Source organism: Megalobrama amblycephala, linkage group LG2 (assembly GCF_018812025.1).
Source record: "Megalobrama amblycephala isolate DHTTF-2021 linkage group LG2, ASM1881202v1, whole genome shotgun sequence".
In the NCBI taxonomy this organism is placed as follows: Eukaryota; Metazoa; Chordata; class Actinopteri; order Cypriniformes; family Xenocyprididae; genus Megalobrama; species Megalobrama amblycephala.
Genome location: NC_063045.1, coordinates 62499018 through 62526213, shown reverse-complemented (window position 1 = coordinate 62526213; position 27196 = coordinate 62499018). Strand labels below are relative to the sequence as shown.

At 39.3% G+C, this 27196-nt stretch overlaps 2 protein-coding genes across 2 annotated transcripts; one reads left to right on the top strand and one right to left on the bottom strand.

The window, feature by feature from the left end:
• Positions 1-817: 817 nt before the first annotated feature.
• On the bottom strand, positions 818-26257 carry klhl35 (kelch-like family member 35). Its single transcript, XM_048181405.1, has 9 exons — positions 25231-26257; positions 12665-12871; positions 9793-11241; positions 8361-9215; positions 6210-6394; positions 4892-5010; positions 4619-4807; positions 4235-4423; positions 818-1318 (listed from the first exon to the last, which is right to left on the bottom strand). Exons 4-9 carry the CDS (start codon positions 9203-9205, stop codon positions 1136-1138), a joined length of 1710 nt encoding a protein of 569 aa, XP_048037362.1. The 5' UTR covers positions 9206-9215; positions 9793-11241; positions 12665-12871; positions 25231-26257; the 3' UTR covers positions 818-1135.
• Positions 14298-19983, top strand: lrrc32 (leucine rich repeat containing 32). Its single transcript, XM_048181404.1, has 3 exons — positions 14298-14342; positions 15386-15476; positions 17221-19983. The coding sequence occupies exons 2-3, from the start codon at positions 15390-15392 to the stop codon at positions 19126-19128; spliced, it is 1995 nt and encodes a 664-aa protein (XP_048037361.1). The 5' UTR covers positions 14298-14342; positions 15386-15389; the 3' UTR covers positions 19129-19983.
• Positions 26258-27196: the final 939 nt, after the last annotated feature.

The following is a 27196-nucleotide window of genomic DNA, read 5'->3' as shown; positions in this document are numbered from 1 at the left end:
GTAGATGAATAAAAAATAGTTTCAACCTCTTTGAGATAAAGCATTTACTTTCAAGTTAAAATTATTACAGTAATTTAACAAAACAATCTTATGTTCACAGTTTGGTTATTTCAGTTAATTTTATTTCAAGTAATGCTTTTTTGATGGTTTTAGTTTCAGTTTTAGTTGTTTATTCTCCCGTTTAAAAAGGAAGAAGAATTCAGTGGAAGAATTTGCATGCCTAGAATGTCGTCACATATTTACATATTTCTCTGGAAACTTTCATCACGGGTCTGTTCGAGTTCTTTGCTTTACAGCAGGAATTTGATCTATAAGTTAAGAAAAAGAAAAATTTCAGTCATTTAAAATGGTTTAGTTATTTCAGATGCGGTCACATCATGTCGTAATTACTGTATTTACGAGATTACAACAGGCAAAAAGTTGAACAGTTGAACGTTCTCATGAACGCTGAATTTTCGGAGAGTTACGACTTGTACCACCTGACCGCCGCATATTCATTTTGCCGTTTTTCAGTTGCCATAAAAGCTCTGAATTGAACGTATCGAGGTCTGCTCGTAATTACGACATGGTGTGAATGCAACGTTTCATTTTTCAGTGTTTTATTTTTTACATTTGCATGATTTAATTATTAGCTTTTTTGACGTCACGAACCCCAGGTGAGGAAACAGGAACCAAAACCATTGTTCACAAACTGACAAAATGATAAATATTTTCAAATATTTAAAGCATCTGCATTTATCGATCTCATGTGATGATGACAGATGACGAGTGTCATCATTTTCAAAAGCAGTTTGAGACAGTAAAAACTCAAGCAACATAAAATGATACATACTTTATTTAAACACGTATAACTTTACAAACACAAAGAGGTTAAAAACATTCACAGTTTTTCAATTTCACATTGGGATTTCCAGCAGTGAGCGACACAAACCAGAACCTGATAACAGTGTTGTTTTTTGCTTGCGATTCCACCAACATTTCATCAGATTACAGTTTATAACCAACAATATGACTGTTAAATTCATGTGCGTTCCAGAGATTTTCATGATTGCCAGTCGAGCGCAGTGGATCGGATCATGTCATGATCTAGTTGAACTAGATGCCTCAGTTATAGTCCATGAAGAGCGTGTGTTCGTCAGAGTCGCTGCAGAACGGTCACACAGCCGTGATAACTCAGGCAGCGCGACAGCGGCTTCTCCTCCGTCAGTCTGCCGCTCACTGGATCAAACGCCCAGATCTGATCGACGGCAGCGGAAGACTCGTTCCGACCACCGACGACATAAACCTTCCCGTCGCACGCGGTCAGTCCGCAGCCCTCCTGAAACACACACACACACACGGGTCAGTAACATGTCTCATACATGCAGTGAGAGACGTGCTGACTGTACTATAACAACATAAACATGATCAAAGTTGTACATAATATTATGGAGTATGATGTGAAATCTCAGTCTTTCAAAATAAATGTCACCTTTAATTCTATGGAAGGGTCATTCCTACAGTTTGGTGGATTTTGTGTCCCCAGAAAACGTTAATCAGCTTTCATGTCACATGGGTTTCCAAGCATAGATATTCCCCAATTAACACAAATGACCTAAGAATACTTTTTGAAGCACTTGACAGGCAAATTCGAATGTGCCCGATCAGAACTTCACTTAGAAATGTATACTAACCTGTATTTCAAAATTAGCAATTTTGAGTCGTAGTATATACGTTTACTTAGTCTTTTTGACAATAAAAAAATTTTTATTAGTTCGTTTATTGGACTCCAGTCCACCCTGTTACACTGGTGCTACTTGCCCTTTAAAATCTTAAGATTGCCCTAAATCACATGACTTTATAGAATGTTCATTCATCATAAACCTAAATCAATCCTAAACTTTTTGTCAAATTTTTTTTAAGACTTATAGTGAATCTAATAAAGCGTGTTAGCATCTAACATGTCCACCCTGTTGTGTCAATTTATATATCTATTAATATTCTTCCTAAATGTTAATCTTCTGCAACCATGTCGTTCTTTCCAAGCTAGTGATGGGCTTCATACGCTTAAACATCCACTCTGTTACACTTATATGTCATGTAACAGGGTGGACCAATTCAAGATTGTTAAAGTGAAATTTTAAATATTAGGTCAGGATTATTAGGTTATACTGGCCTGAGCTTAACCAGTGTGTTTTTATGATTAACAGACATTTTCTCTCTTTGACAAGACAAAAAAAAAAATAAAAAAAATTGAATTTTAATATTATTTTAAACAAACTTGCTCAGCCCAAAATGCACCAAACTGTAGGAATGAAAAAAATGGACTACGGAACAAAAACATAAATTAAAAATAAACTTTTTTCTTCATGTTATATCTTGTAATTGTGAGAAATAAAGTCTGAATTGTGAGATTAAAAAGTAGCCATTTTTTTAATTGTCATAAATGTGTAAAACCTTTTTATTAGTTTGTCTCTCAAACTCCAGTCCACCCTGTTACACTGGCGCTACTTGCCCTTTAAAATCTTAAACATATGTCCTAAATCACATGACTTTATAGAAGGTTCATTCATCATAAACCTAAATTAATCCTAAACTTTTCTCTATTCTTCTTATTTTTTTAGAGGACTTATAGTGACTAATAAAGTATAACATATCCACCCTGTTATGTCAATTTATACTGGACATCAAAATGTTTGTTTTTTTGAAAACAGATTTTATATATCTATTAAAATTCTTCCTAAATGATAATCTTCTGCAACCATGTTGTTCTTTCCTAGCTAGTAATGGAGCTTAAACTGTCCGCCCTGTTACACTTTGCATTGTAAATATTGTAACAGGATGGACAAATTCTATTGAATGTTAGTGTGAAATTTTTAAATATTTTTCCACCCTGTTAGACTGCTGCTACTTGCCCTTTAAAATATTAAGCGTATTCCCTAAATCACATGACTTGCTAGAAGTGACCTCATTTCATTGGAGGGAAAGCAACTCTGGGAACAAAGTAAGTGTCAATCATAAACTTTTGTCTATTTTACTTATTTTTTAAGAAGATTTACAGTGACTCTAATAGCATAAAGCATAACACGTCCACCCTGTTGTGTCAGCTTATCCTGGACATGAAAATGTTTGTTTATTTTTTTTAAAATAGATTTGATATATCTATTAAAATTCATTCCTAGCTAGTAAAGGGCTTCATAAGCTTAAACCGTCCACCCTGTTACACTTTGCATTGTAAATATTGTAACAGGATGGACAAATTCTATTGAATGTTAGTGTGAAATTTTTAAATATTTTTCCACCCTGTTAGACTGCTGCTACTTGCCCTTTAAAATATTAAGCGTATTCCCTAAATCACATGACTTGCTAGAAGTGACCTCATTTCATTGGAGGGAAAGCAACTCTGGGAACAAAGTAAGTGTCAATCATAAACTTTTGTCTATTTTACTTATTTTTTAAGAAGATTTACAGTGACTCTAATAGCATAAAGCATAACACGTCCACCCTGTTGTGTCAGCTTATCCTGGACATGAAAATGTTTGTTTATTTTTTTTAAAATAGATTTGATATATCTATTAAAATTCATTCCTAGCTAGTAAAGGGCTTCATAAGCTTAAACCGTCCACCCTGTTACACTTTGCATTGTAAATATTGTAACAGGATGGACAAATTCTATTGAATGTTAGTGTGAAATTTTTAAATATTTTTCCACCCTGTTAGACTGCTGCTACTTGCCCTTTAAAATATTAAGCGTATTCCCTAAATCACATGACTTGCTAGAAGTGACCTCATTTCATTGGAGGGAAAGCAACTCTGGGAACAAAGTAAGTGTCAATCATAAACTTTTGTCTATTTTACTTATTTTTTAAGAAGATTTACAGTGACTCTAATAGCATAAAGCATAACACGTCCACCCTGTTGTGTCAGCTTATCCTGGACATGAAAATGTTTGTTTATTTTTTTTAAAATAGATTTGATATATCTATTAAAATTCATTCCTAGCTAGTAAAGGGCTTCATAAGCTTAAACCGTCCACCCTGTTACACTTTGCATTGTAAATATTGTAACAGGGTGGACAAATTCTATTGAATGTTAGTGTGAAATTTTACATATTTGATCAGGATTATTAACCAGTGTGTCTGACTGACAGACATTTTCTCAAACCTGTTCAGTCCAAAATGCACCAAACCGTAGGAACGACCCGGAAGCTTGTATCCACCACAGAATATAAAAATCGAGTGTGTGTTCTGCTCACCAGTTTGATGGGCAGCGCCGCAGCTGAACTCCAGCAGTCTTTCTTGGGCGAGTAACAGAAGATCTGATCCAGCAATCCTCCGGTCACGTAGATGCATCCGTTGAGTGTGACGGCGTTGATGGAGCGCTGAGAGAACGGACAGTTCGCCACATACGACCATCTGTTCATCACCGGGTCATAACACTGCACCTGTGACAGTACTGCGATTAATACTTCATGCATGGGGTTCAAAAGACACTTCGTATCAGATGAGAACAAAACTTGATCTGAATAATGACTCTGTTGTCTTTTGGAGCTTCTTATAGATGAATAGAACTTTAGATATTGAACTAAACTGAATCAACAAGAGTCGCTCACGTTCTAACCGGTTTGGGTTCGTCTCACCTGGTTCGTGTTGGCGTGTTCGCTCACGGCTCCTCCGATGACGTAGAGTTTCCCGGCGCAGCTGCTCAGAGCGGCAGAACTCACGGGCATCAGCAGGTCGGAGACGCTCGTCCAGGTGTTCTCATGCGGACTGTAACACTCCACGCTGGACAGACGCTCACGGCCGTTATACCCGCCGATCACGTACAGCTACAAACACACACACACACACATGAACATCTGCTGTCGCTCAGTCAAATGAGCATCTTGTGTTTGGTACTGAAAGAGCCTCACCTTCCCACACATGGACACCATCTTATGCCTCCATCTGCCTTTGTTCAGCCCGCGGACACGGACCCACTGATTGAGCTGCGTCATGTAGCGCCACACGTCTGCGCTGTTCAGCTGCCCGCCTGCAAACACACGCCACGCGTCACGCTTCATCTCACAAACCTTCTGACAGACGGACAATATGCTCTGCAACAGTTAATAACTTAATGACACGTTCGCATGTTCACGGTTCTCCTCGTGATGTGCAAGATAGATCAAATATTGAACTGCTCAACGGGTTGAAGGTCCAAATGTCAGTTTCAGTGCAGCTTCAAAGAGCTCTACATGATCCCAGACGAGGAATAAGAGTCTCATCTAGAGAAACCATCGGCCATTTTCTAAAAATAATTAAATTATATACTTTTTAACCACAAATGCTCGTCTTGCACTGCTCTGTGATGCTCCACGCATGACGTAATCATGTTGGAAAGGTCACGTGTGACGTAGGCTGAAGTACCGATCCAGTGTTTACAAAGTGAACGTCAAACGACCTTTACAAAAAAATGATGTCGGACGATTTTGAAGTTGGAGGAGAAAATGAGATGGAGTTTTTCATCCTACAGCGGTACTTCAGTCTACGTCACGCGTGACCTTTCCAACATGATTACGTCATGCGTGGAGCATCACAGAGCAGTGCAAGACAAGCATTTGTGGTTAAAAAGTATATAATTTAATTATTTTTAGAAAATGTCCGATGGTTTCTCTAGATAAGACTCTTATTCCTCGTCTGGGATCATGTAGAGCTCTTTGAAGCTGCACTGAAATTATATTATATTATATTATATTATATTATATATTAAACCATGCAGTAAATGGTTCAATAAAAATAATGCATCAAATTACTCAAAAAGGTTTTCAGTTTGACACTCATTTGAATGAATTTCACAGAAGATTGAAGAGGACAATAAAACGTTAGAAATGATGCAAATGTGAATGTAAATAAAGGACCTGGCGCACATTATTTTATCAAATGCAGTGTGTGTGTGTGTGTGTATATATATTTATACACACACACTGGACTAAACTCAGTAAATGGTGCATGGCAAACGCGTGACAATGATGTTTTGGGTGAACTAACAGAAGGCCGTGATGACACGAGAGATCACAATCACACATGTTTGTTTACAGATCCGACCCCTGATAGGACTCTCTGGAATCACGTGTCAAAACATTCCACTCTGATGCTGGAGCTGATAGAGTAACAGCGAAGACGGACCTGATTACAGCTGCAGGATGGAGAACGTGAGGACATTAGAAGCGTAATGGACATCTGTGATGATACCTGATAAATAAATGTCGTTCTGAAGTTCACAGGCTGCAAACTCAGATTTGGAGTATCCGGGCAGAACGTTGGCTTGGAGCCATTCTCCTGATGCCAGACTCAACTTCTCCATGAAGGACAGTCTGGGGAAACCGTTCTTATCACAGCCTCCGATCACGAAGATCATCTCGGCCCAGCCAGAGCTCCTGAAAACACACATAATAATTCAGTGATGTGGGTTTAAACGACACTTCATATCCAGTGATATGATTGACTGCATCATGAGAACAACCTGATCTGATCTGATCTGAATAACGACACTGTTATCATCTGTAGAGCTGCTTTAGTTTGTTTCATAACTGATGTATGGAAGCTATGGAACCAGTTATTGCAACTTTATATCTCGCAAAAGTCAGAATTGCAAGCTTACATGAACTGAATTGAATCAAGTGAATAATGACATTATACAGCAAAAATCATGTTCTTCCTCAGTATTTTTGTCTTATATAGTGATGGCCGATTTCAAAACACTGCTTCAGGAAGCTTCGGAGCGTTATGAATCTTTTGTGTCGAATCATGATTCGGATCGCGTGTCAAACTGCTGAAATCACGTGACTTTGGCGCTCCGAATCATGATTCGACACAAAAGATTCATAACGCTCCGAAGCTTCCTGAAGCAGTGTTTTGAAATCGGTCATCACTAAATAAGTCGTTATTTTGTTTTTTTGGTGCACCAAAAATATTCTCGTGGCTTTATAATATTAATATTGAACCACTGTACTCACATGAACTGATTTAAATATGTTTTTAGTACATTAATGGATCTTGAGAGAGGAAATGTCATTGCTCAGGCCTCACTGAGCCATCGGATTTCATCAAAAATATCTTAATTTGTGTTCTGATTAATGAAGGTCTTACGGGTGTGGAACGGCATGAGGGAGAGTAATTAATGACATTATTTTCATTTTTGAGTGAACTAACCCTTTAATATAGTATATATGCATGTACAGTACAGTCCAAAAGTTTGGAACCACTAAGATTTTTAATGTTTTTAAAAGAAGTTTCATCTGCTCACCAAGGCTACATTTATTTAATTAAAAATACAGTAAAAACAGTAACATTGTGAAATATTATTACAATTTAAAATAACTGTTTTCTATTTGAATATATTTGACAAAGTAATTTATTCCTGTGATCAAAGCTGAATTTTCAGCATCATTACTCCAGTCTTCAGTGTCACATGATCCTTCAGAAATCATTCTAATATGCTGATCTGCTGCTCAAGAAACATTTATGATTATTTTCAATGTTGAAAACAGTTTTTTTTTCAGGATTCCTTGATGAATAGAAAGTTCAAAAGAACAGCATTTATCTGAAATACAAAGCTTCTGTAGCATTATACACTACCGTTCAAAAGTTTGGGGTCAGTAAGAATTTTTATTTTTATTTTTTTGAAAAGAAATTAAAGAAATGAATACTTTTATTCAGCAAGGATGCATTAAATCAATCAAAAGTGGCAGTGAAGACATTTATAATGTTACAAAAGATTAGATTTCAGATAAACACTGTTCTTTTGAACTTTCTATTCATCAAATAATCCTGAAAAAAAATATTGTACACAAATATTTTGTACAATTGTACACATTAAATGTTTCTTGAGCAGCAGATCAGCATATTAGAATGATTTCTGAAGGATCATGTGACACTGAAGACTGGAGTAATGATGCTGAAAATTCAGCTTTGATCACAGGAATAAATTACTTTGTCAAATATATTCAAATAGAAAACAGTTAATTTAAATTGTAATAATATTTCACAATATTACTGTTTTTTACTGTATTTTTAATTAAATAAATGTAGCCTTGGTGAGCAGACGAAACTTCTTTTAAAAACATTAAACATCTTAGTGGTTCCAAACTTTTGGACTGTACTGTATATTTGACTTAATGTTTCAGAAAACAAGAATTAATATCTTAAGTTATATTGCTTCTCATGTAAATGTATCTTTACTGTGTGTTCAGTGACAAAAATACTTTGTATACAGTGTATTGTCTTCTACAGAGCTGCTACTGAACTCGCTTCATAATTGATGAACTTTGTTTCCCTGTTCATCACAGCGAAGCCGCTTTGAAACCGTATAAAGAACGTGTGAATAACGCTAGCTGGACTCACCGGCGGGGTCTGGTGCGCTCCGACTGCACCTCTCGTCCGTACGCGTGATACACGCGCGCCTCCTGCAGCAGCGGCCTGATCTCCCTGCAGTCCAGCACCAGCTCGTCGGCCTCCAGCGTGCCGGCGAAGAACGCCGGATCCAGCAGAGGGAGACGCAGCTTCTCCAGCAGCTCCCGCAGAGCCGCTTTCCTCTCGGCCGGCCGGTGCTGGACCCAGCGGAGCACGGCCGTCACCAGAACCTCCTCGCTCACCTGCAGCCGCTCGCAGGCCAGCAGCTCCAGCACCCGCTCCTTCTGCAGGCCGAGGAACTCGTCGTGCTGCAGCACCTGCTGGAAGTCGCGGTACAGCAGCGTCTGGCACTGCTCCTGCAGCGGCTGCAGGAAGTACGAGCTGGCGAAGTCCATGAGGCCGAGGCAGTTGGAGTGGCAGACGCGCTCCTGCAGGAACTGCACGCACGCTCTGGAAAGCACGGACACTTCCAGAAGGTCGGCGGCCTGGAAGAGGCTCTCCACGTTCTCCTCGTCCAGCTTCAGCCGGCCCTCGTACATGAAGTCCAGCAGCTGATCCATGGCCTTCCCGGAGATCCCCTGCAGCTTGATCACCGTCTGCCGGCTCTCCTGGAAGCGGCTGCTGAACATGGAGCGGAAGTACTGGCTGCTGGCGCAGAGCGAGGCGCGGTGACACGGGAACTCGCAGCCGTCCACCTGCAGCACCACGTCCGTGAAGGTGCCGCTGCGTCTGTAGGCGTTCAGCACCTGCAGGATGTGTTCGGCGTGACACGAGCCCGAGCAGAAGCCGACCTTTGACCTGCTGTCTATCAGCTCGCCGTTACTGCCGAAGCCCATTCTGAGACGACTGTCGGAGCAAACGCACCTGTTAGACGCTTTGTGTCTTATATTTCAGACTCAAATGATTATTAAAGTTATATTTAATTAAAGTTCTTCCTCAGTGTTTCTGTCTTGTTTTGCATCATAAACATTCTTAAATCAAGATACATTTACTGGAGAAGCTAAATTATTGAAGATATTAAGAATTGTGTTATGAAAAATGCAGAAAAATAATCTTAATTCAAAGGAAAAACAATATTTTTCTGAAAAGAAATTGCACAAACTCACTTCATTTTTCATTAAACAAGACTTCATATCTTGTCATTTTGCTTCTCCAGTAAATGCTTTAAGAATGTTTATGATGCAAAACAAGAAACACTGAGGAAGAACGTCATTTTCTTGTGCAGTTTTTATTCATTTTTATTTTAGTTTTTTTTAGTACACTTTAATACAGTTTGCACTCAGAAATTGCACAAATAATCACAATTAACTTTGAATCAAAGGTGAAAAATAGTATAATATATAAACTTAAAAGATACATTTTTACAGTGTATATAAAGTTAAACTGAATTCAGATGATTAGAATTATTTCTATCGTTTCTCACCTGAATGAATGAAGCTTGGTGAGTTTCTTCAGTCAGATCAGCATGAAGTCTGAGCGCAGCTTCACCTGTCACACATATTTATACCTGTGGGGGCGGAGCTTAAGCAGCTCATCTACATAAAGGAAACTGACGTCTTCCTATTCCCATTAAACCAACTTCCCTTCCCTGTTCTCTAGTAGTGCCTCACTGTAAACAAGTGCTGCCGCATTCTGATGTCAGATAAAACCGTCAGCTGTTTATGGTCAAGTTTTGATAGTTTATTGTAGAATTCATAATCATCATCTATAACTGTTATAATGTGGACTTTTGTAAAACAGGCCTGTTTCGAGGTCATTTATAACACATGAGCAGGTGTTTCTTTATCTTCATGAAATCTTCAGTTTCATTATCAGTCCAGGTTGGTTGAGATATTCACATCATAAAACAAACAAATGCCACTCTAAAGCAGGAAATGATCCGACTGTGTTTTCGACAGCGATATTCTGATGATTAAAGCTTCTAGACATTAAAATGTCACATAAAAAGTGAATTAAAAACATGACGTTGTTGTGTTCCTGTTCTGCAATTTTACCACAGAAATTTGATGCTAATAAGAAAAATCAAAATGATCAATTCATAATTATCAGATAAAAAGTCTTAATTCATAATGACAAAAGTCATAACATTAAAATGTCAAAATTATGATATAAAATGTCAAAATTATGAGATGTCATGATTATTATGACATACTTTCGACTTTTTAAGTCATTAGGTTAAAGAAATTCAGAATTTTTTTTATCTTGTATGCAAAATTCTTCATTCGTGGCTTAAATCTCCTAAGCTTTCCTCTTTTTCTTGCTGAATTTAACTCCTTTATTTTATCCCTCAGACTTATAAATAACAAAAAAGCGCAAAATTTTTGATGCATTATGATGATTTATTTAAAGATGTGATTTAACCTAATTATTGTGCTTTTCTTTATTATTTCATGTATGAAAATTCAGGATATTTTTTTCCGTTCTTTTAATGTAACGTTAGGCTATATAATGTACCACACTTTATTTCCCTGATCCTGTATGTATGTTCAAATTTTGCAATTAAAAAAAACCTTTTTAAGTCATTATTTCGACTTTTAATGACTTAGTAATATCATCGTTACTACTTTTTAAGTCATAATAATGATTTACAAAAGCGCGATTTTTCATATGTGGTGAAAATCGTCTTCTATACTTCCTAATTAAAGAGAACTTCCTGCAGCCGGACATCATTTACTTTATATCCTGCAGAAAAGTCTGGAAAGCGTCAAATGTTTCTACTTTTGCAGCGAGGAGAGTGTAGCCAATCACAGACATGTCCGTTGATCTTTAAAACGCAATGGCCAATCAGAGGCGTTTACGTTAGAATCATCTTACCGCTCAAATCCTCTCAGAGTTTTGTTCAGTCGCGGACTCTCGAACCCTCTCATTGTAACTAAGGAAAGTGTAAATAAATAAGAGATTTATTGAACAGTGTCATTATAACAAAACTTGTGAAATCTCAAACGAGTGACAGTTTTTAGGGGATCGCATTTTCGCGCTTTCAGAATTTGAATAAAAGCTTGTTTTTTAGAGGATCAACGGTCACTTGTTCAGTTTCGGAAGTGACATCCACATTTAAACGCGGGATTCTCTCCAAACTGAAGTGATTGACAGTCATAACCAATGAATGGACCGAACAGAAATATGTCAAAATAATGTATTAAGCAATGTAAATGCAGACTAGCACAAACATATTCGAATTTTAATTCAATTCAATTCAATTCACATTTATTTGTATAGCGCTTTTCACGATACATCATTTCAAAGCAGCTTTACAGAAAATGCATGTTAACATCACAATTTAAAGAATGCAGTTAGCAAATAATGTAATAATTTAGGCAATTAATTTACAATCACTGTTAGCAGTTTAACTGAACGTAGAAGCAATGAGTTCCTGAAAAATGAATTACATTAACAATAATTAGGATATAGAAATTGTGTAATGTGCATGTTCAATTCAATTCAATTGAAGAAAATTGCAGAAAAGCAAATGGAGAATAATTAGCGTAGCTGCTGTTCATACCTTTAAGCAAAGATAGTCATGTGCAATTGATCTGATATGAGATGCATTATGTGAACGCTTGGCTAAAGAGATGCGTCTTTAATCTAGATTTAAACTGGGTGAGCGAGTCTGAGCCCCGAACTTTATCAGGAAGACTATTCCAGAGTTTCGGAGCCAAATGTGCAAACGCTCTCCCTCCTTTGGTGGACTTAGCTATCCTAGGTACAACCAGAAGTCCAGAGTTTAGTGATCTTAAAGAGCGTGAAGGATTGTAGGGCGATAGAAGATCGGTTAAGTACACAGGAGCTAAACCATTTAGAGCCTTATAGGTCATTAGCAATACTTTATAATCAATACGGAACTTAATGGGTAACCAGTGTAGAGATGGTAAATCTTATTTTTTAACATTGGTAAAACTAATAACTCTTAAACAATCTCGTGTAAATCTCTCACTGTAGGGTTAGGGTTAGCTGTGTTCCTGTGACGGTGGTGATCAGGAGCCATTCTTACATGTAGGCTAATGTTATGAAATGTCCACTAGATGGAGACGAACGCCGTCTGTGTGAACGGCATCATTAGCATCTGTTAACATAAACAAGGCATCTTGGTTTTAACTAGTTTTGTCCATCGAGTGATTTGCATCATAAGTGTTTTATTTATCTACTTGTGAACACTTCATGACACTATGTGGGACTTTATCATTACCTGCACTACATCCTTATATATGTTTATTGTGTATTGTTTATATTGTCCTTTATTGTGTGTTACTTTATATGCCCTTTTACCCGTCGTTTTTTTAATGTGTGTTTCTCACCTGTAGATGGCGCTCTGGTCCAAGTGGTACTCACTGCAGAGCCAACTCCAGCTCCACCTCTCTGGATGTCTAATAGGTGGAGGGATAGAGTTGTGGGTGGAGTTATGGTGTGGTTGGATATTATCTCAACCCATAAATTACATTGGCTCCTCCTCGCTGGAGGTCCTTAAGCTCCGCCCATTCGCTCTGCAGTCAGCAGCCTCTCCTCTGGTGTGGAATAAGAGATAAAGATGCGTCATTAGCCTGACATTTCCTAAAAAGGTTAACCTAAACAGCTAAGAAAAAGGAAATTTGTCAGAATGGACAAAATAAGAATTTCATTGTAGCTACTGAAGTAGGCCTAAATATCGTGAATCTTGAAAAAAAAAAGAAAGAAAAAAAGCGCGTTCACTGACAGCGAGTGGCGCGACCCGACAAACCAACAATTAATGCGTTTTTTCCTCATATTTTTTTTAAAATTTGACTTAGTCTGCCATTAGCAAAATATTAACTATTTTTTATGTGTTCTGTTGACAATGGTTGTATTATTGTTCTACACAACTGCATATTATAAACATGCCAACTCTGTTTCTTTCTCTTTTTTTGCAATAGCCTGTTGTTTATTTATAAATCAGCGTTGCTGGTTTCTTCTTTGACTCGACAGAAGACCAACTAAACGGGAAAAACGGAAATAAAAACCAAAAGTAAAGCGCTTGAGGAAAGAAAGAGCACGAGTTTTCCCGCGGGAGTCAGGGCGGGAATCCCTGAAGATGCGGCGGGAACAGACGGCCATGTATACAACACAAACAGACGAAGCGATTTCTTTCAATTACACGGTTTATTTTAAACGCTGTTAACGTGATATTCGGTACTTATATGATTTCTACAGCGCTTCATACACAGGTGAAAAAATACTATAGTGGTTTTGAACCATACTATAGTGAATTAATTTGTTGTGGTAATTCTATAATTGCTGTGGTAACATAATAGTAATATAACCAAATTACTTTACCCAATACTGTGCTAAGTTTTCGACAACTATAGGGTATGTTATACTACAGTTTACTGTAGTAAAATAAAAGTATACTACAGTATTTATTACAGTTTATCAGTTCACTACTACAGTATGCTGAAGGATTTATTAACAAAGTGTTGTAAATACTATAATTTATACAGTATACTACAATTTACTATAGTATAGTTCAAAAACACTATTTTTTGACAGATCGTTTCTTTAGATAAAAACGAAAATAACAGAATCAATGATGCAAAGTTCATCAGATATGAGACAAAACTAGCTTCTTTCATTATGCAAAACACAAATTAGAAAGGAAAACTGAAATAAACGGCAAACCCATTCATCCTAAAAACAAATTAAGCAAAACACAGACTGACTAACCGATTACACGATAATGAGGAGGTTGTGGAAAGTGTTCGTATGAGGTGCATGTTGATTTACTACGAATTTACGTAAGGAACCAAAGTGTTTTAGGAACAGAGAGAGAGAGAGAGAGAGAGAGAGAGAGAGAGAGGGGGGGACAGAGAGGGAGGAGAGGTCAGATCTGTCCAATCCTAACCAGGCTCAAAGGAAAAAACAAAGAGTATTTGCAGGATATTCTCACAGGATGAAGAGACACTGAGGAGAGCAGCATGAGACTGACAGCAGCAGAGAACAGCACTGGACAAGCACACTACTGAGGTAACACACTACTGACACACACTACTGAGACACACACTACTGACACACACTACTGAGACACACACTACTGACACACACTATTGAGACACACACTACTGAGGTGACACACCTAACCACACAAGAGCTGCTCTTTCATGATTGAACTTTACACAGTTATTGAACTGAATAATGACATTAGACTGCAAAACATGATGTTCTTCCTCTGAGTTTCTGTCTTGTTTTACATCATAAACGTTCTTAAATCAAGATAGATTTACTAGAGAAGCAAAATGACTGAAGATATTAATGAAAAATGCATTAAAATGAAGTGAGTTTGTGCTTAAATATCTGACAGTGGAGTCAGAAAAATAATCATCTTGTTTTTCTTTTGAGTTGATATTATTTTTCAGATGATCTTGTTTTAAGCATAAACTCACTTCATTCTAATGCATTTTTCATGAAAACAAAACTTAATATCTTGCCAGTAAATGCATCTTGATTTAAGAATGTTTAGATATTTGAACACTTGAGTAAGAACATGATTTTTTTGCAGTGTGGAGCCACTTTATGTCTGAAATTGAACTTGTTTCATAATTGCTGAACTTTTCACAGTTATTGAACTGAATTGATCTGAATGGTATATCTAAATCATAACTGATAAATTCACATCACCGATTCTGTTCATCACTGTGAAACGTCTCGAGAATCAGACTAATGTTTCGGATGTTTTCTGATCTTGCGGTGTGTCTCGTCATTGATTTGTGCAGGATGAGTAATCACTGTTCTGAAACATCATCATCCTCTGATATATTTAACACTCAATGTGGAAACGGTGATTAACCTTTAATATTTCTGCTGTTCTCAACACGTGGGCGTTTCTGTTCAACTCAAATAATGTGCAGAAACTAGATCATGTTTGAGACAGTGACACATCTGTTGACATAAAAAGGTTTCCACTTCATCGGACATCATAGGAGTTAAAAACAGAAGCTGTGACGTGACGTGTCTCAGTGTGATGTCATGGCCGTCTGTCCTCATTCACTGCTTCATCTGTGTCTGTGCAGCATCATGGGGTCGCGTCTCTGGATTCTGATGCTCGTGGTCCATCAGGTCTCGCCGTTCAGACTCCTGGCAGAAGCTTCGCCCTGTCGAGTGGTGAGTTACCGTGTCTCCGTGATTGAGGAGTTGTGAATTATAAACAGACTGTGTTCAGTGCATCTGTTTCAGTATCTCTGACTGAACTAATTACTGAGGATTTTCTATGCAAAGATATCGATCAGTTGCTGTAGGAGGCTTGATCTGTAGGACAGAAAAACACTAGTGAGATCTCAGATTGACTGTATTTACTTGTTTTCCAGTAGAAATATCTAAACATACTTAAAGGGTTAGTTCACCCAAAAATGAAATTTCTGTCATTAATTACTCACCCTCATGTCGTTCCACACCCGTAAGACCTTCGTTCATCTTCAGAACACAAATTAAGATATTTTTGATGAAATCTGAGTTTTTTTTTTATCATCAATAAATGAAATTACTACATTCAAAGGTCCAGAAAGTAGTAAAAACAAAGTTAAAACAGTCATGTGACTGCAGTGGTTCAATTTTAATGTTAGGAAGAGACGAGAATACTTTTTGTGCGCAAAAACAAAATTAAAATAACTTTATTCAACAATTTTTCTCTGTCCGTCTGTTACGCTGTTGGCGCAGTGCTGCTTTTCCATGTTTTCCGTGTCCTGTGTCCGCATCACACGCGTGCGTCAGCTGATAATGTGATCAGGCGTCGGCCAATAATGAGCCAGCGTTCGGACGTAGAACCTGGAAACGCTGCAACGAAAATAGCGTAACAGTTGAATGTTGAATCAAGTGGTTATTTTTGTTTTGTTTTTGCGCACAAAAAGTATTCTCGTCTCTTCATAACATTAAGGTTAAACCACTGCAGTCACATGACTGTTTTAACCATGTCTTTAGTACCTTTCTGGACCTTGAAAGTGTTTATTATATTGCCGTCTATTGAGGATAAAAGAAAAAACTAATGTCTTAATTTGTGTTCTGAAGACAAAATTTCATTTTTGGGTGATCTAACCCTTTAAATTAAACAACTAGTCTTGCAATCTGAAAAATGCATCGAAATGAAGTGAGTTTGTGCTTAAAACAAGATCAAATATCTGCTGATGTGGTCAGAAAAATAAGATTAATAATAAGATTATTTTTCTGACCACATTGGCAGATATTTGATCTTGTTTCAAGCTCAAACTCACTTCATTCTCATGCATTTTTCATTAATATCTTCAGTCATTTTGCTTCTCCAGTGAATGTATCTTGATTTAAGAATGTTTAGATGTTTGTGCTGGAAAACAAGACAGAAATACTGAGGAAGAACATTTAATGAGAATCATTTTATAGCTCTACATGACAACTAGTGACTCGCTTGTTTACTCACGCTCCATTGTATTAAATATATAATTGTGCACTCATGAGCTGTCAGCAAAGACAAAATGAGTCATATTAGGGAGAAAAATCCAAGACTTCCGTCTTATAAGATCATACCAGATTAGTGAGTTCAGGATGACTGTGTTCGGAGCAGGAAACTGTGTGATTGGACATCAGTGAGGAAGCTGTGTAGGACGAAACACATCAGCGCTCCATTACGTCTCCATGCTCTCTGGCGGAAATGTAGTGCTAGAGTCAGAGACGAGGGAAAATCCTGAAACAGTGTCCTCGGCTAACGGCTTGTAGATGGAGCACAGATAGTGTGTCTGCTTTCAGTCATATGTCATGCTAAAAACTGGTCCATTGTGTTGAAATATTCCAGGAAACTGTCGTATGATGTCATGAGTAATGCACGCCAACTTGTGGTGGATTAACATTGACTAATAGCATCCTCTCTTGTCGCTCTCAGCTCCAGGATGACGTCGACTGCAGCAGTCTGAACTTCAGACGGATCCCGACGCAACTTCCGGCCGTCATCCGCCGGCTCGACCTGTCTCAGAACCTCCTGCAGAACCTCACGGAGCAAGAGCTTCCGGCGTCCTACTCCAGCATCCGGCATCTGGACCTTCATGGCAACAAGATCCAGTTCATCCAGCCGGGACTCTTCCAAGACACGAGCCGCCTGGAGGTGCTGGATCTGTCGGAAAACTCGCTGGATCTTTACGCAGCTCTGAAAACACACGTGGGCCCGCTCACGTCCGTGCGGCGTCTGGATTTGTCAGGAAACGGCCTGTTTACGGATATGAGTGATTACTTCCTGAGCGACGCCCCGGTACTTGCCAACCTCTCCTTAGATGGGAACAGCATCACTAAAATAGGCAGACACACATTCAACGGATCTCAGGCTCTGACAAAGATCGACCTACACAACAACGTCATCATTGAGATCGAAGAAGGCGCGTTCGAGTCCTTGACGGGACTCTCCGAACTCGACTTGTCCATGAACTCCATTTCGTGCATCACGGACTTTAACCTCGTTCAGCTCAAAACGCTGAACTTGAGCAAAAACAGCCTGACGAACTTCCAGGCCGACGAGTCGGATCAGGAGTTTGAGCTTCTGTATCTGGACCTGAGGGAAAACAAAATCCTCTACTTCCCCGTCCTCCCCCTGAGGAACAAACTCATATACCTGGACTTGTCCAGAAACCTCTTGAGGAGCGTAAACTGCTCGGGTCCGTTAGAAGAGCTGGAGAACCTGAAGGATGGCGGGTATCTGTTGACCGATCACGACAAACCCCTTTCCCTTTGCGCCAATCAGAGGCACCAGGATCTTCCCAGCTTGCTCTACTTGGACTTGAGCTACAACCAGCTCAAAGCTCTTCCGTCCTCGTTCTTCAGCAGTATGATGGCTCTGGAGAGCCTAAACGTCAGTAATAACTGTTTAGGGAGCTTCAGCGTGGAGGGTCTGAACTCTTTGAAGACTCTGGACATCAGCTCCAACAACCTCCAGAACCTTTCCTTCGGAGGGAACGCGCTGGCCGCGTTGGAGGTTCTTCACTTGGAGGGCAACGCTCTCCAAACTTTAGACGCCGACAGTTTCGCGAGGCTCCCCAGCATCCGGAGCCTTCACCTTCAGCAGAACCAGCTCAGCGTTTGTTCTCCTCGGGAAGGTCCAACTGGCAGCTGTGTCCAACTCTCCTCTATCCCAACCCTGAGGTATCTGTACCTCTCTGAGAACGGGCTGTTGTCGCTTCCGCCGGGGTCGTTCCAAGGCAGCCCGCTGCTCATCCTGGATCTCTCCCAGAATCCCGGCGTGGACGTCGTCCCGTCATCCCTCTCAGGTCTGGAGTCGTCTCTCTGCCATCTTTCCCTGAGAGGAAACCAGCTGCAATCCCTATCCATCGACTTCAGCCTCTTCCGGAACCTGAAGTCCTTGGATCTGTCGGTGAACCGGCTCACGGGCGTCTCTCTGTGGAGCGGAGATTCCTCCGTGGAGTCCTTGAACCTGCAGAACAACAGTTTGGTGATGCTCGCGTCCGACGCCGTCGTCGCTCTGCAGAAAACGCTCCGAACTTTATACGTGGGCTCAAACCCGCTGAGCTGCTGCAGAAACACGCACCTCCTCGCGCTGCTCCAGCAGAACAGACTCTACGTGCCGGACATCTCCAGCGCCACCTGCTGGATCACCAGAGACTCGGAGAGCGTGGAGGTCGGCGTGAGCTCGGTGCAGGCGGAGCACTGCGAGTCGGCGGACGGGAAAGTGTTGTGGATAAGCGTGATCGTGGTGCTGGCGCTGGGACTGGCGCTGGTGTTGATCGTCACATTAAAGCACTGTCACTCGAAGAGGCATGGATTCAACAGAGGCATCAAAGCGTGAATCTAAAGAAGGAAAAGAAACCAAAGCGCTCTCACCTGACTGTGGTGCCGCATGCATGACACTGGGTTTCAGTATGCGATGCGTGGGTGAAATCAGCCTGATCGCCATCACAAATGCACGAAACTCTTGCGTTCAAAACCACGTCCCTCAAACTATCTAGCATTTCTACAGGAGATCCTGGGCAGTAACACTACACTTTCTGATGTATAATGCATGCACTTTACTGACTGTGATTTGTGACTATTGGAGTGAAATGTACCTGTGAAATGTTTGCATATTGCAAAACCGACTTTGAATGCAAAACACGATTGTAGGAGTGTAGTGTTGTGCATCAGCCGGAGGAATTTCATCATACAGAGGAAGTGTTTTTACTGGGACACCTGCAGCCGAGCGCCGCTTTCCTGTTGTTGAGCTCAGTTTCCTATCCTGGCGTTGATGATTTATTCATTCAAACTGGTGTTTGACAAGTTTAGCTCTGCACACAAACCGGCCGCGATGTTTGTTTGGTCTTTTTTTAGATATTTCCAGCCTGGTGCAGGAATAAGTTTGACCCTGGTGTTTATATCAGGTGTTGGATAAAGATAGACAGGAAATCCCTGTCACATCATCGCCGCAGATATTATTGGCACGGCAACGAAAGGAGCTTCCTCCTATCGGTTTGAGTCACGGCCGCCGGCGTCACGCCCCCTTCTGCTTTCCAGCTACACATGACATGACCAAACCCGCAGCAGTCACACACACGTCATGTATGAGCCGCCACTACTATATGAAGGAACTGTCACCACAATGTTTGTATAATGAACTACTGTGTAAATCTATTTATGGAGTATTTTCCTAAATAAAAGGTCTCTGTTACGTGTCGTCTGCGGTTTGTTCCTCAACATTACCATATTGGGTTGACGTCATCGTCATCAATACCAAAGTAGTTTGCATGTTCAGCTTAAAAAGGAAATGGCTTTTCCGCTGACATCACTTTTAGGTTGCGCAAACTACTTAATAATATTAGACAACAGTCAAATTTTTATTTAGTCATTGTTTTAAGAATCTCACATGTGGTGTGGACCGCAAACATGATGTTCTTCCTCAATATTTCTGTGTTGTTTTCCAGTAGAAATATCTAAACATTCTTAAATCAAGAGACGCTTACTGGTAGAGAGGAAATCCCTGTCTGTGATTGCAGATATGAAGTCTGGTTTAAAATGCTTTTGTGCTTAAAACATGAGAACACTTGGCAGATTTAGTTTTTAATTATGCACATTTTTAATTATTTTACATTCTTAATATCTTCAGTCATTTCGCTGCTGAAGTAAATGTCTAGATTTAAGAATAAATGAGCTCATTAAAGCTGCATGAATGATCAATATTCAGAACAGTGGATACATTCTAATTAGAGGCACACGGTGTCGGCTGGCAGAGGGACTCCAGCACACAATGCCATCAGGCCTGTTCAAACAGGAAGTAGCGCTACAGGAAATGAGCCGCACACAAACATGGAACACCAAGTTCCCAAAGACCCGCTGATGTTTGTTTGACTGCAGTTTCCCACTGTTTTCAGCTCTAAAAGGGGTCCAGCTATATATATATAGTAAAAAATATTTTCATGATTTGTTATCACAACATTTTTTCTTTTGTCATATCAACTTAAATAACTAATGTTGTTCATATAACATAATATTTTGAGTTTCTGTTAAAGGTTTAGTTCACACAAAAATTTATTACTCACCCTCATGACCTTCATTAATCTTAGGAAAGCAAATTAAGATATTTTTGATGAAATCTGATGGCTCAGTGAGGTCCATACTTGAGTAAAAGTTTTAAAGTATGTGATATTTTTTGTACTCAAGTACGAAAAGTATTTTTTTTATATTAAATGTACTTAAGTATTGAAAGTAAAAGTACAAGTAAATGTAAAATACAAAATGAGCAAAAAATATAATTAAAAATTGTTCTATACACAGTTTGAGCAGCAAGATTATGTTCAGTTTTAACTCTTTCTTACATGTTGTTTGTGTGAATTAAAAAATGGCTAAATGTTTATTGTAATTTTTAAATATAAAAAATACTAATATTAATTATACATTGATCGTTCATGTTAATTCATAGTGCACTATAACTAATGTAAGAGACAACTTTAAAATGTAAAAGTTGAAATTAACAATGATCAATACTTTTATTAACCTTTTAATGTACAAACAGACTCTTATTGTAAAGTGTTTCCATTTCATAACAGTCATGCTTAAAACTTACCATCTTTACACACAAAGGCAGAGCATGGGTCTATTATATACACTTTCACACATTATTCGCCTCTATTTTTAGAAAACTTGATGATGATCTAATCAAAATATGTGTTAGTGCCGATAAAAAGAACTGAAATCGAATACATTTCTGATTTACGTCTCTGTCGCTGCATGATGATAATACAGTTTAAATATGCAACGTCGCTGGATAACGAATGCATAACAGCAAACAAATGCATATAAACTGATGCAAATGGATGGAAACAATCGTGACATTGAACAGTTTTTGTCACATTGTTTTACCGCTTGATGTTAGCATCCTCTCAGCATCTAACTAATTACTTTATAATGATATGAAAACATGCACTGTAGTGTACACTGTATAACATACCATTTTATTGAAGTGTCCCGCTCTGTACATCACGCAGCCTCACATCACGTGTCAAAACAAACTCTACGAGGCATCAGTAATTGTTTTTATTTCGCCTCTAGAGGTCGCTCCAGCAACGGACGCAACCCAGGAAATGAAATCAACCGCGGTTGTGCGAGCACTTGCTTGCAGTCTGTGTTCTTCCGACTTTATTTTGTATTAAGTAACGAAAATGCTTTGGGAAAATGTATCGGAGTAAAAGTATACATTTTATTTAGGAAATGTAGTGGAGTAAAAGACTCAAGTAAAGTACAGATTCTCCCAAAAAATACTTAAGTACTGTAACTAAGTATTATTACTTTGTTACATTACACCACTGATTATACCAATCGCCTTCATTGACTTAAATTGTTAATTTCAATGAACTCAAAGATTTAAGGTAACTTACTTTTTTAAGTTAAACCAACAATTGTTTTTTACAGTGATATATACACTAGTGGGCAAACATTTAAAAAAAAAAAAATTTTTCAAAGAGTCTCTTCTGCTCACTAAAGCTGCATTTATTTGATCAAAAATACAGTAAAAATTGTGAAATATTATTCCAGTGTAAATCAGCCGTTTTCTATGTGAATATATAGTAAAGTGTAATTTATTCCTGTGATCAAAGCTGAATTTTCAGCATCATTACTCCAGTCTTCAGTGTCACATGATCCTTCAGAAATCATTCTAATATGATGATTTGATGCTCAAGAAACATTTATGATTATTATCAATGTTGAAAACAGTTCATATTTTTGTGGAAACCGTGATGCATTTTATTTGTTCAGGATTCTTTTGATGAATAGAAAGTTCAAAAGAAACAGAATCTTTTGTAACATTATAAATGTCTCTGACCTCACAGCTGAACGGGTGTTTTCTGTGTAAACGCCTCTTCATGTGTGTAATGACTAACAGCGCTTTGCTGTGGCTTTTCTAATATAATTTTATCCTTCAATAAAGCTGCGGCACCAACAATCAGGAATAATACCATCCATCCGTCTTCCTCCTCACCGTGACCCCAAGGGTCAGCTTCACTGATACGGTCACGTGATGACGTCACGGTGATGTCATCACAGATTTTTGAACGTTACTGTACGTTTTAGCAGTACAATGAGCCGCTTGTCTGCGAGATCAACACAGTGTGATTCCCCTGACGTGACCGCGCCGAACGATCATGTGTTTCTCTGTATCAGGTTCTGTTTGTGTACGAGCCGCAGAGGGGCAATTATGCATTTATAATAGCAGCAGAGTTATTTATATAATTACTGTAAATCCTGCCGTTATGATGTGTAGGACATTCTTGTTTTTACATGAACCTGTAATTACCAGAGACGAGAAAAGTGTCACGTGATTGAAGAGCGTCTTTGTCTCAGTGGAATCTCTGAAACAATAGCAGTCTTCATCATCATCATCATCATCCTCACCGCTTCAATGAAGCATCTGTGTCGATCAGAACCGCCCCTGTCAGGAATGAGGAAAGGACTCATTCCCTCAAACCAGTTCGGCACAACTTCTGCCCTATGAAAGATGGCGCATGGTGGCCTGGTCTGATGAATCACGTTTTCTTCTACATCACGTGGACGGCCGGGTGCGTGTGCGTCTCTTACCTGGGGAACACATGGCACCAGGATGCACTATGGGAAGAAGGCGAGCTGGCGGAGGCAGTGTGATGCTTTGGGCAATGTTCTGCTGGGAAACCTTGGGTCCTGCCATCCATGTGGATGTTACTGTGACACGTACCACCTACCTAAGCATTGTTGAGACCATTAACAGCCTTTCATGGAAACGGTATTCCCTGGTGGCTGTGGCTCTTTCAGCAGGATAATGTGCAAAAATGGTTCAGGAATGGCTTGAGGAGCACAACAACGAGTTTGAGGTGTTGACTTGACCTTCAAATTCCCCAGATCTCAATCCAATCAAACATCTGTGGGATGTGCTGAACAAACAAGTCCGATCCATGGAGGATCCACCTCACAACTTACAGGACTTAAAGGATCTCCAGAGTTAAATCAACTCTGCTCAGAGTACATATGATTAATCTCTAAATAGTGTTAAAATAACACTAAAGCAGAGTTAAAGCTAATGAGATAATTGAGCAATTAAGTGATGATTGTGCATTAGTGATGAACACCTGCTGTTAACAAGCAGAATCACCGAAGAAAAGAGAAACACAAGAACTAGTCAAGTCACCTTTATTTATATAGCACTTTTTACAATGCAGATTGTGTCAAAGCAGCTTTACAGTGATAACTGGTGCATAATTTTTGCTGCACAGTCAATGCAGGCAGATCAAAGCACTGTTGAATATCAAATGTCAAGTGTCCCCGACTAAGCAAGCCAAAGGCGACAACTGACTTTAGTCACAGCCTTATTAATTGCTTAATTATCTTATTAACTCTAAGGATTTTACTGAGCAGCAACACAATATTAGGAAGGTGGTCATGCCTGATCGGTGTATATTTCGGACTCATATTACTATAACTGGGAGAAAGTGAAGCACGTAAATCGCCTGAGGAATCACGTAGAGTTCTGGTGCGTCCACATCATGTCGGCATTACCATGATTATGAGATTTCGACTTGTAAAAAGCACACACACACATATAATGACATCAGCATTAGTTCATCTGTGCATCAAAGAGCTGGAGTGAAATCAAAGGAATTCTGACTGAAATTAGCAACAGATGGAAACAGACGGAAACTAATCAAACATCTCCAGACGGGACAATCTCACGGGGCGTAAACAAATCATTCCACTTATTTTTGTTTGTCCATCGGAAATGTGTATGACTGTCCCGTCCTGATCACTGTCTGGATCACACACACACACACACACACACACACACAAACACACGTCTTCATAACTCAACACGGATGACAGGAGCACATTCCGTGTTCATCACGCTTTGTCATGCTAAAGGAAACTCTGTAAGCAGACCAGCGGATATTCGAGCCCGATAATTAAAGAAGAATGAAAAGAGCGAGAGTCTTTCATAGTCGTGCTTCACACTCAGACGCTCCTCACGGCCGCGTTCCCGAATTTCACTGCTTTGTGCGTCTGCTTCACCCCGCAGCCCTGAAACTCTCATTCTGTAAACATGAACAAAGAGCTGCGCTCGACTTACTGAACCCGACCCGCTTACATAAGCCCAGCGTCCGCTCTCAGACCTGTTTGTTGTCGCTCTGTGTGTGTGTTTGTTTTTGATTATCAAGTGTTTTTAAGGAGCCACACTGGAAAAAAATGTTCTTTCTCAGTGTTTTCCAGCACAAATATTTAAACATTCTTAAATCAAGATACATTTGCTGGAGAAGAGAAGAGAAGAGAAGAGAAGAGAAGAGAAGAGAAGAGAAGAGAAGAGAAGAGAAGAGAAGAGAAGAGAAGATCTGCCAAATATTCTTGTTTTCCCTTTCAATTAAGATAAAGTAATAAATCTCAGGTGCGCTTCAGAAAGTACCTCGGGTTTTACTGGAGTTTTACTTTGGAGTTCAATTTCAGGAACATCCGCTCCAGGTTTTTAGCTTTTCCCGTTACCTGCTCCCTGGAGAAACACTAAATGTTCCTGGAAAGAGAAAGAAAACAGACCAGAAAAGAGATAAATCACACATGAACTGAAACACACAAACCGTAAAACTGGAGTTCCCCCAAAAGGCAGTTAATATTTAGTGATATTATTGATTTGACTATCAGATAATGACTTTTTAGAGCTGCTTTACAGCTGAATTCGTCTAATATCTGATGAAGTTTGCGTCATTCATTCAGTTTATTGCTGCTTTGAATCAGTCTGTACTGAAATGACTTGAATCGACTGAATTTCAGCGTCTGTTCAAAGTCTTATAATGACAGTCGACGCGTGTCAGTGATAATTCAGTGATGGCGTGTCAGTTTTCCATCACATTAAACTCAATTTCCGCTTAGGTTTTGCTTCCGACTTTTTCGATCTGAATTGCCAGTTTCTTTCCACAGCGTCTGGATTTTCTTCATCAGCTAAAAATTCTCCAGAAGAGTTTGATAGTGAGGGACTTTCTCATGACTTTCATCACATTATCAGTCAAACCTTCGTTCCACAACAGGGGCACATGTGTGTGTGTGTGTGTGTGTGTGTGTGTGTGTGTGTGTGTGTGTGTAACTGAACATGAGGTTCCTCTCAAACGGCTCCAGCAGCACAACTGGTGTCAATTAGCAGACTTTCATTTATGTCTCACTCATGACGAGCTCCACCCTCCAAAACATCATGTTCTTAGTGTTTTTGTCTCGTTTTCCTACACATTCATCTATTCATCCTTAAAACAAGACATTTCCACTTGAGAAGCAAAACGTCAGAAGAATTTACGTGTTGATTTCAGAGAAATCAAAGAGTTTTGTCAATTTTATGCTTGAAGGGGTGGTTGATTATGATTTAACTTTTTTGACTTTAGTTAGTGTGTAATGTTGCTGTTTGATCATAAACAACATCTGTGAAGTTACGACACTCAAAGTTCAACGCAAAGAGAGATATTTTCTTTTACAGAAATTGCAACAAACGGCTGGTAGGGACTACAACGAGTTTCTTCACAGATTTGTGACATCACAAACCCTAAATTTACATAAACCCCGCCCCCGAGAACACACAACAAAGGGGGCGGGGCCATGTTGGGCTGCTTTAGAGAAGAGGAAGAGTTGTTGTAGTCGAGTGTTGTTGTCATGCCGTCATTTTACGCCGGACTGCTTCACAAACGAGGGTCAATTCAACACAAAAGATGAACATGACGGCACATGCTAGTGGATGAGTTGAATCAACTCCACAGCAACTACATCAATTTATCCACTAACCATTCAGAAACGTCTAAAAGTTGCAACTTCTTCCTGAGTCTCTCCATCAGTGTCGACTCCGGTTTGAACAATGTAAGGCTGAACACTTTCGTCATTTTGGCTGCGTGAGATTCTCCAGCTTTGTTGTTGTTGAGCTGTTAAAGCTCCACCCTCTTCTGGAAAGCGGAGCTCATTTGCATTTAAAGGGACACACACAAAAACTGTGTGTTTTTGCTCACACCCAAATAGGGGCAAATTTGACAAGCTATAATAAATGATCTGTGGGGGATTTTGAACTGAAACTTCACACACACATTCTGGAGACACCAGAGACTGATATTACATCTTGTATAAAGGGCATGTTAAAAAACAAGAAGAAAAAAGATTTGTTTTAGGCAAAAACATCATAAAACTGTCAAATTCCTCTGAAATTAAGACATAAAATCTTGTATCATTTTGGTTCTCAAGTAAATATATCTTGTTTTATGGACGTTGTTCAGATATTTGTTCTGGATTTTTTTGCGGTGTGTTTGAACAGCTGGTCTTCATTAACTAACCTTCACTAACCCAGTGACCGGCGCTCAGTTTCAGGGCGTTTCATAGGGAGAGAGTGTGTTACGTCAGCGTGAACG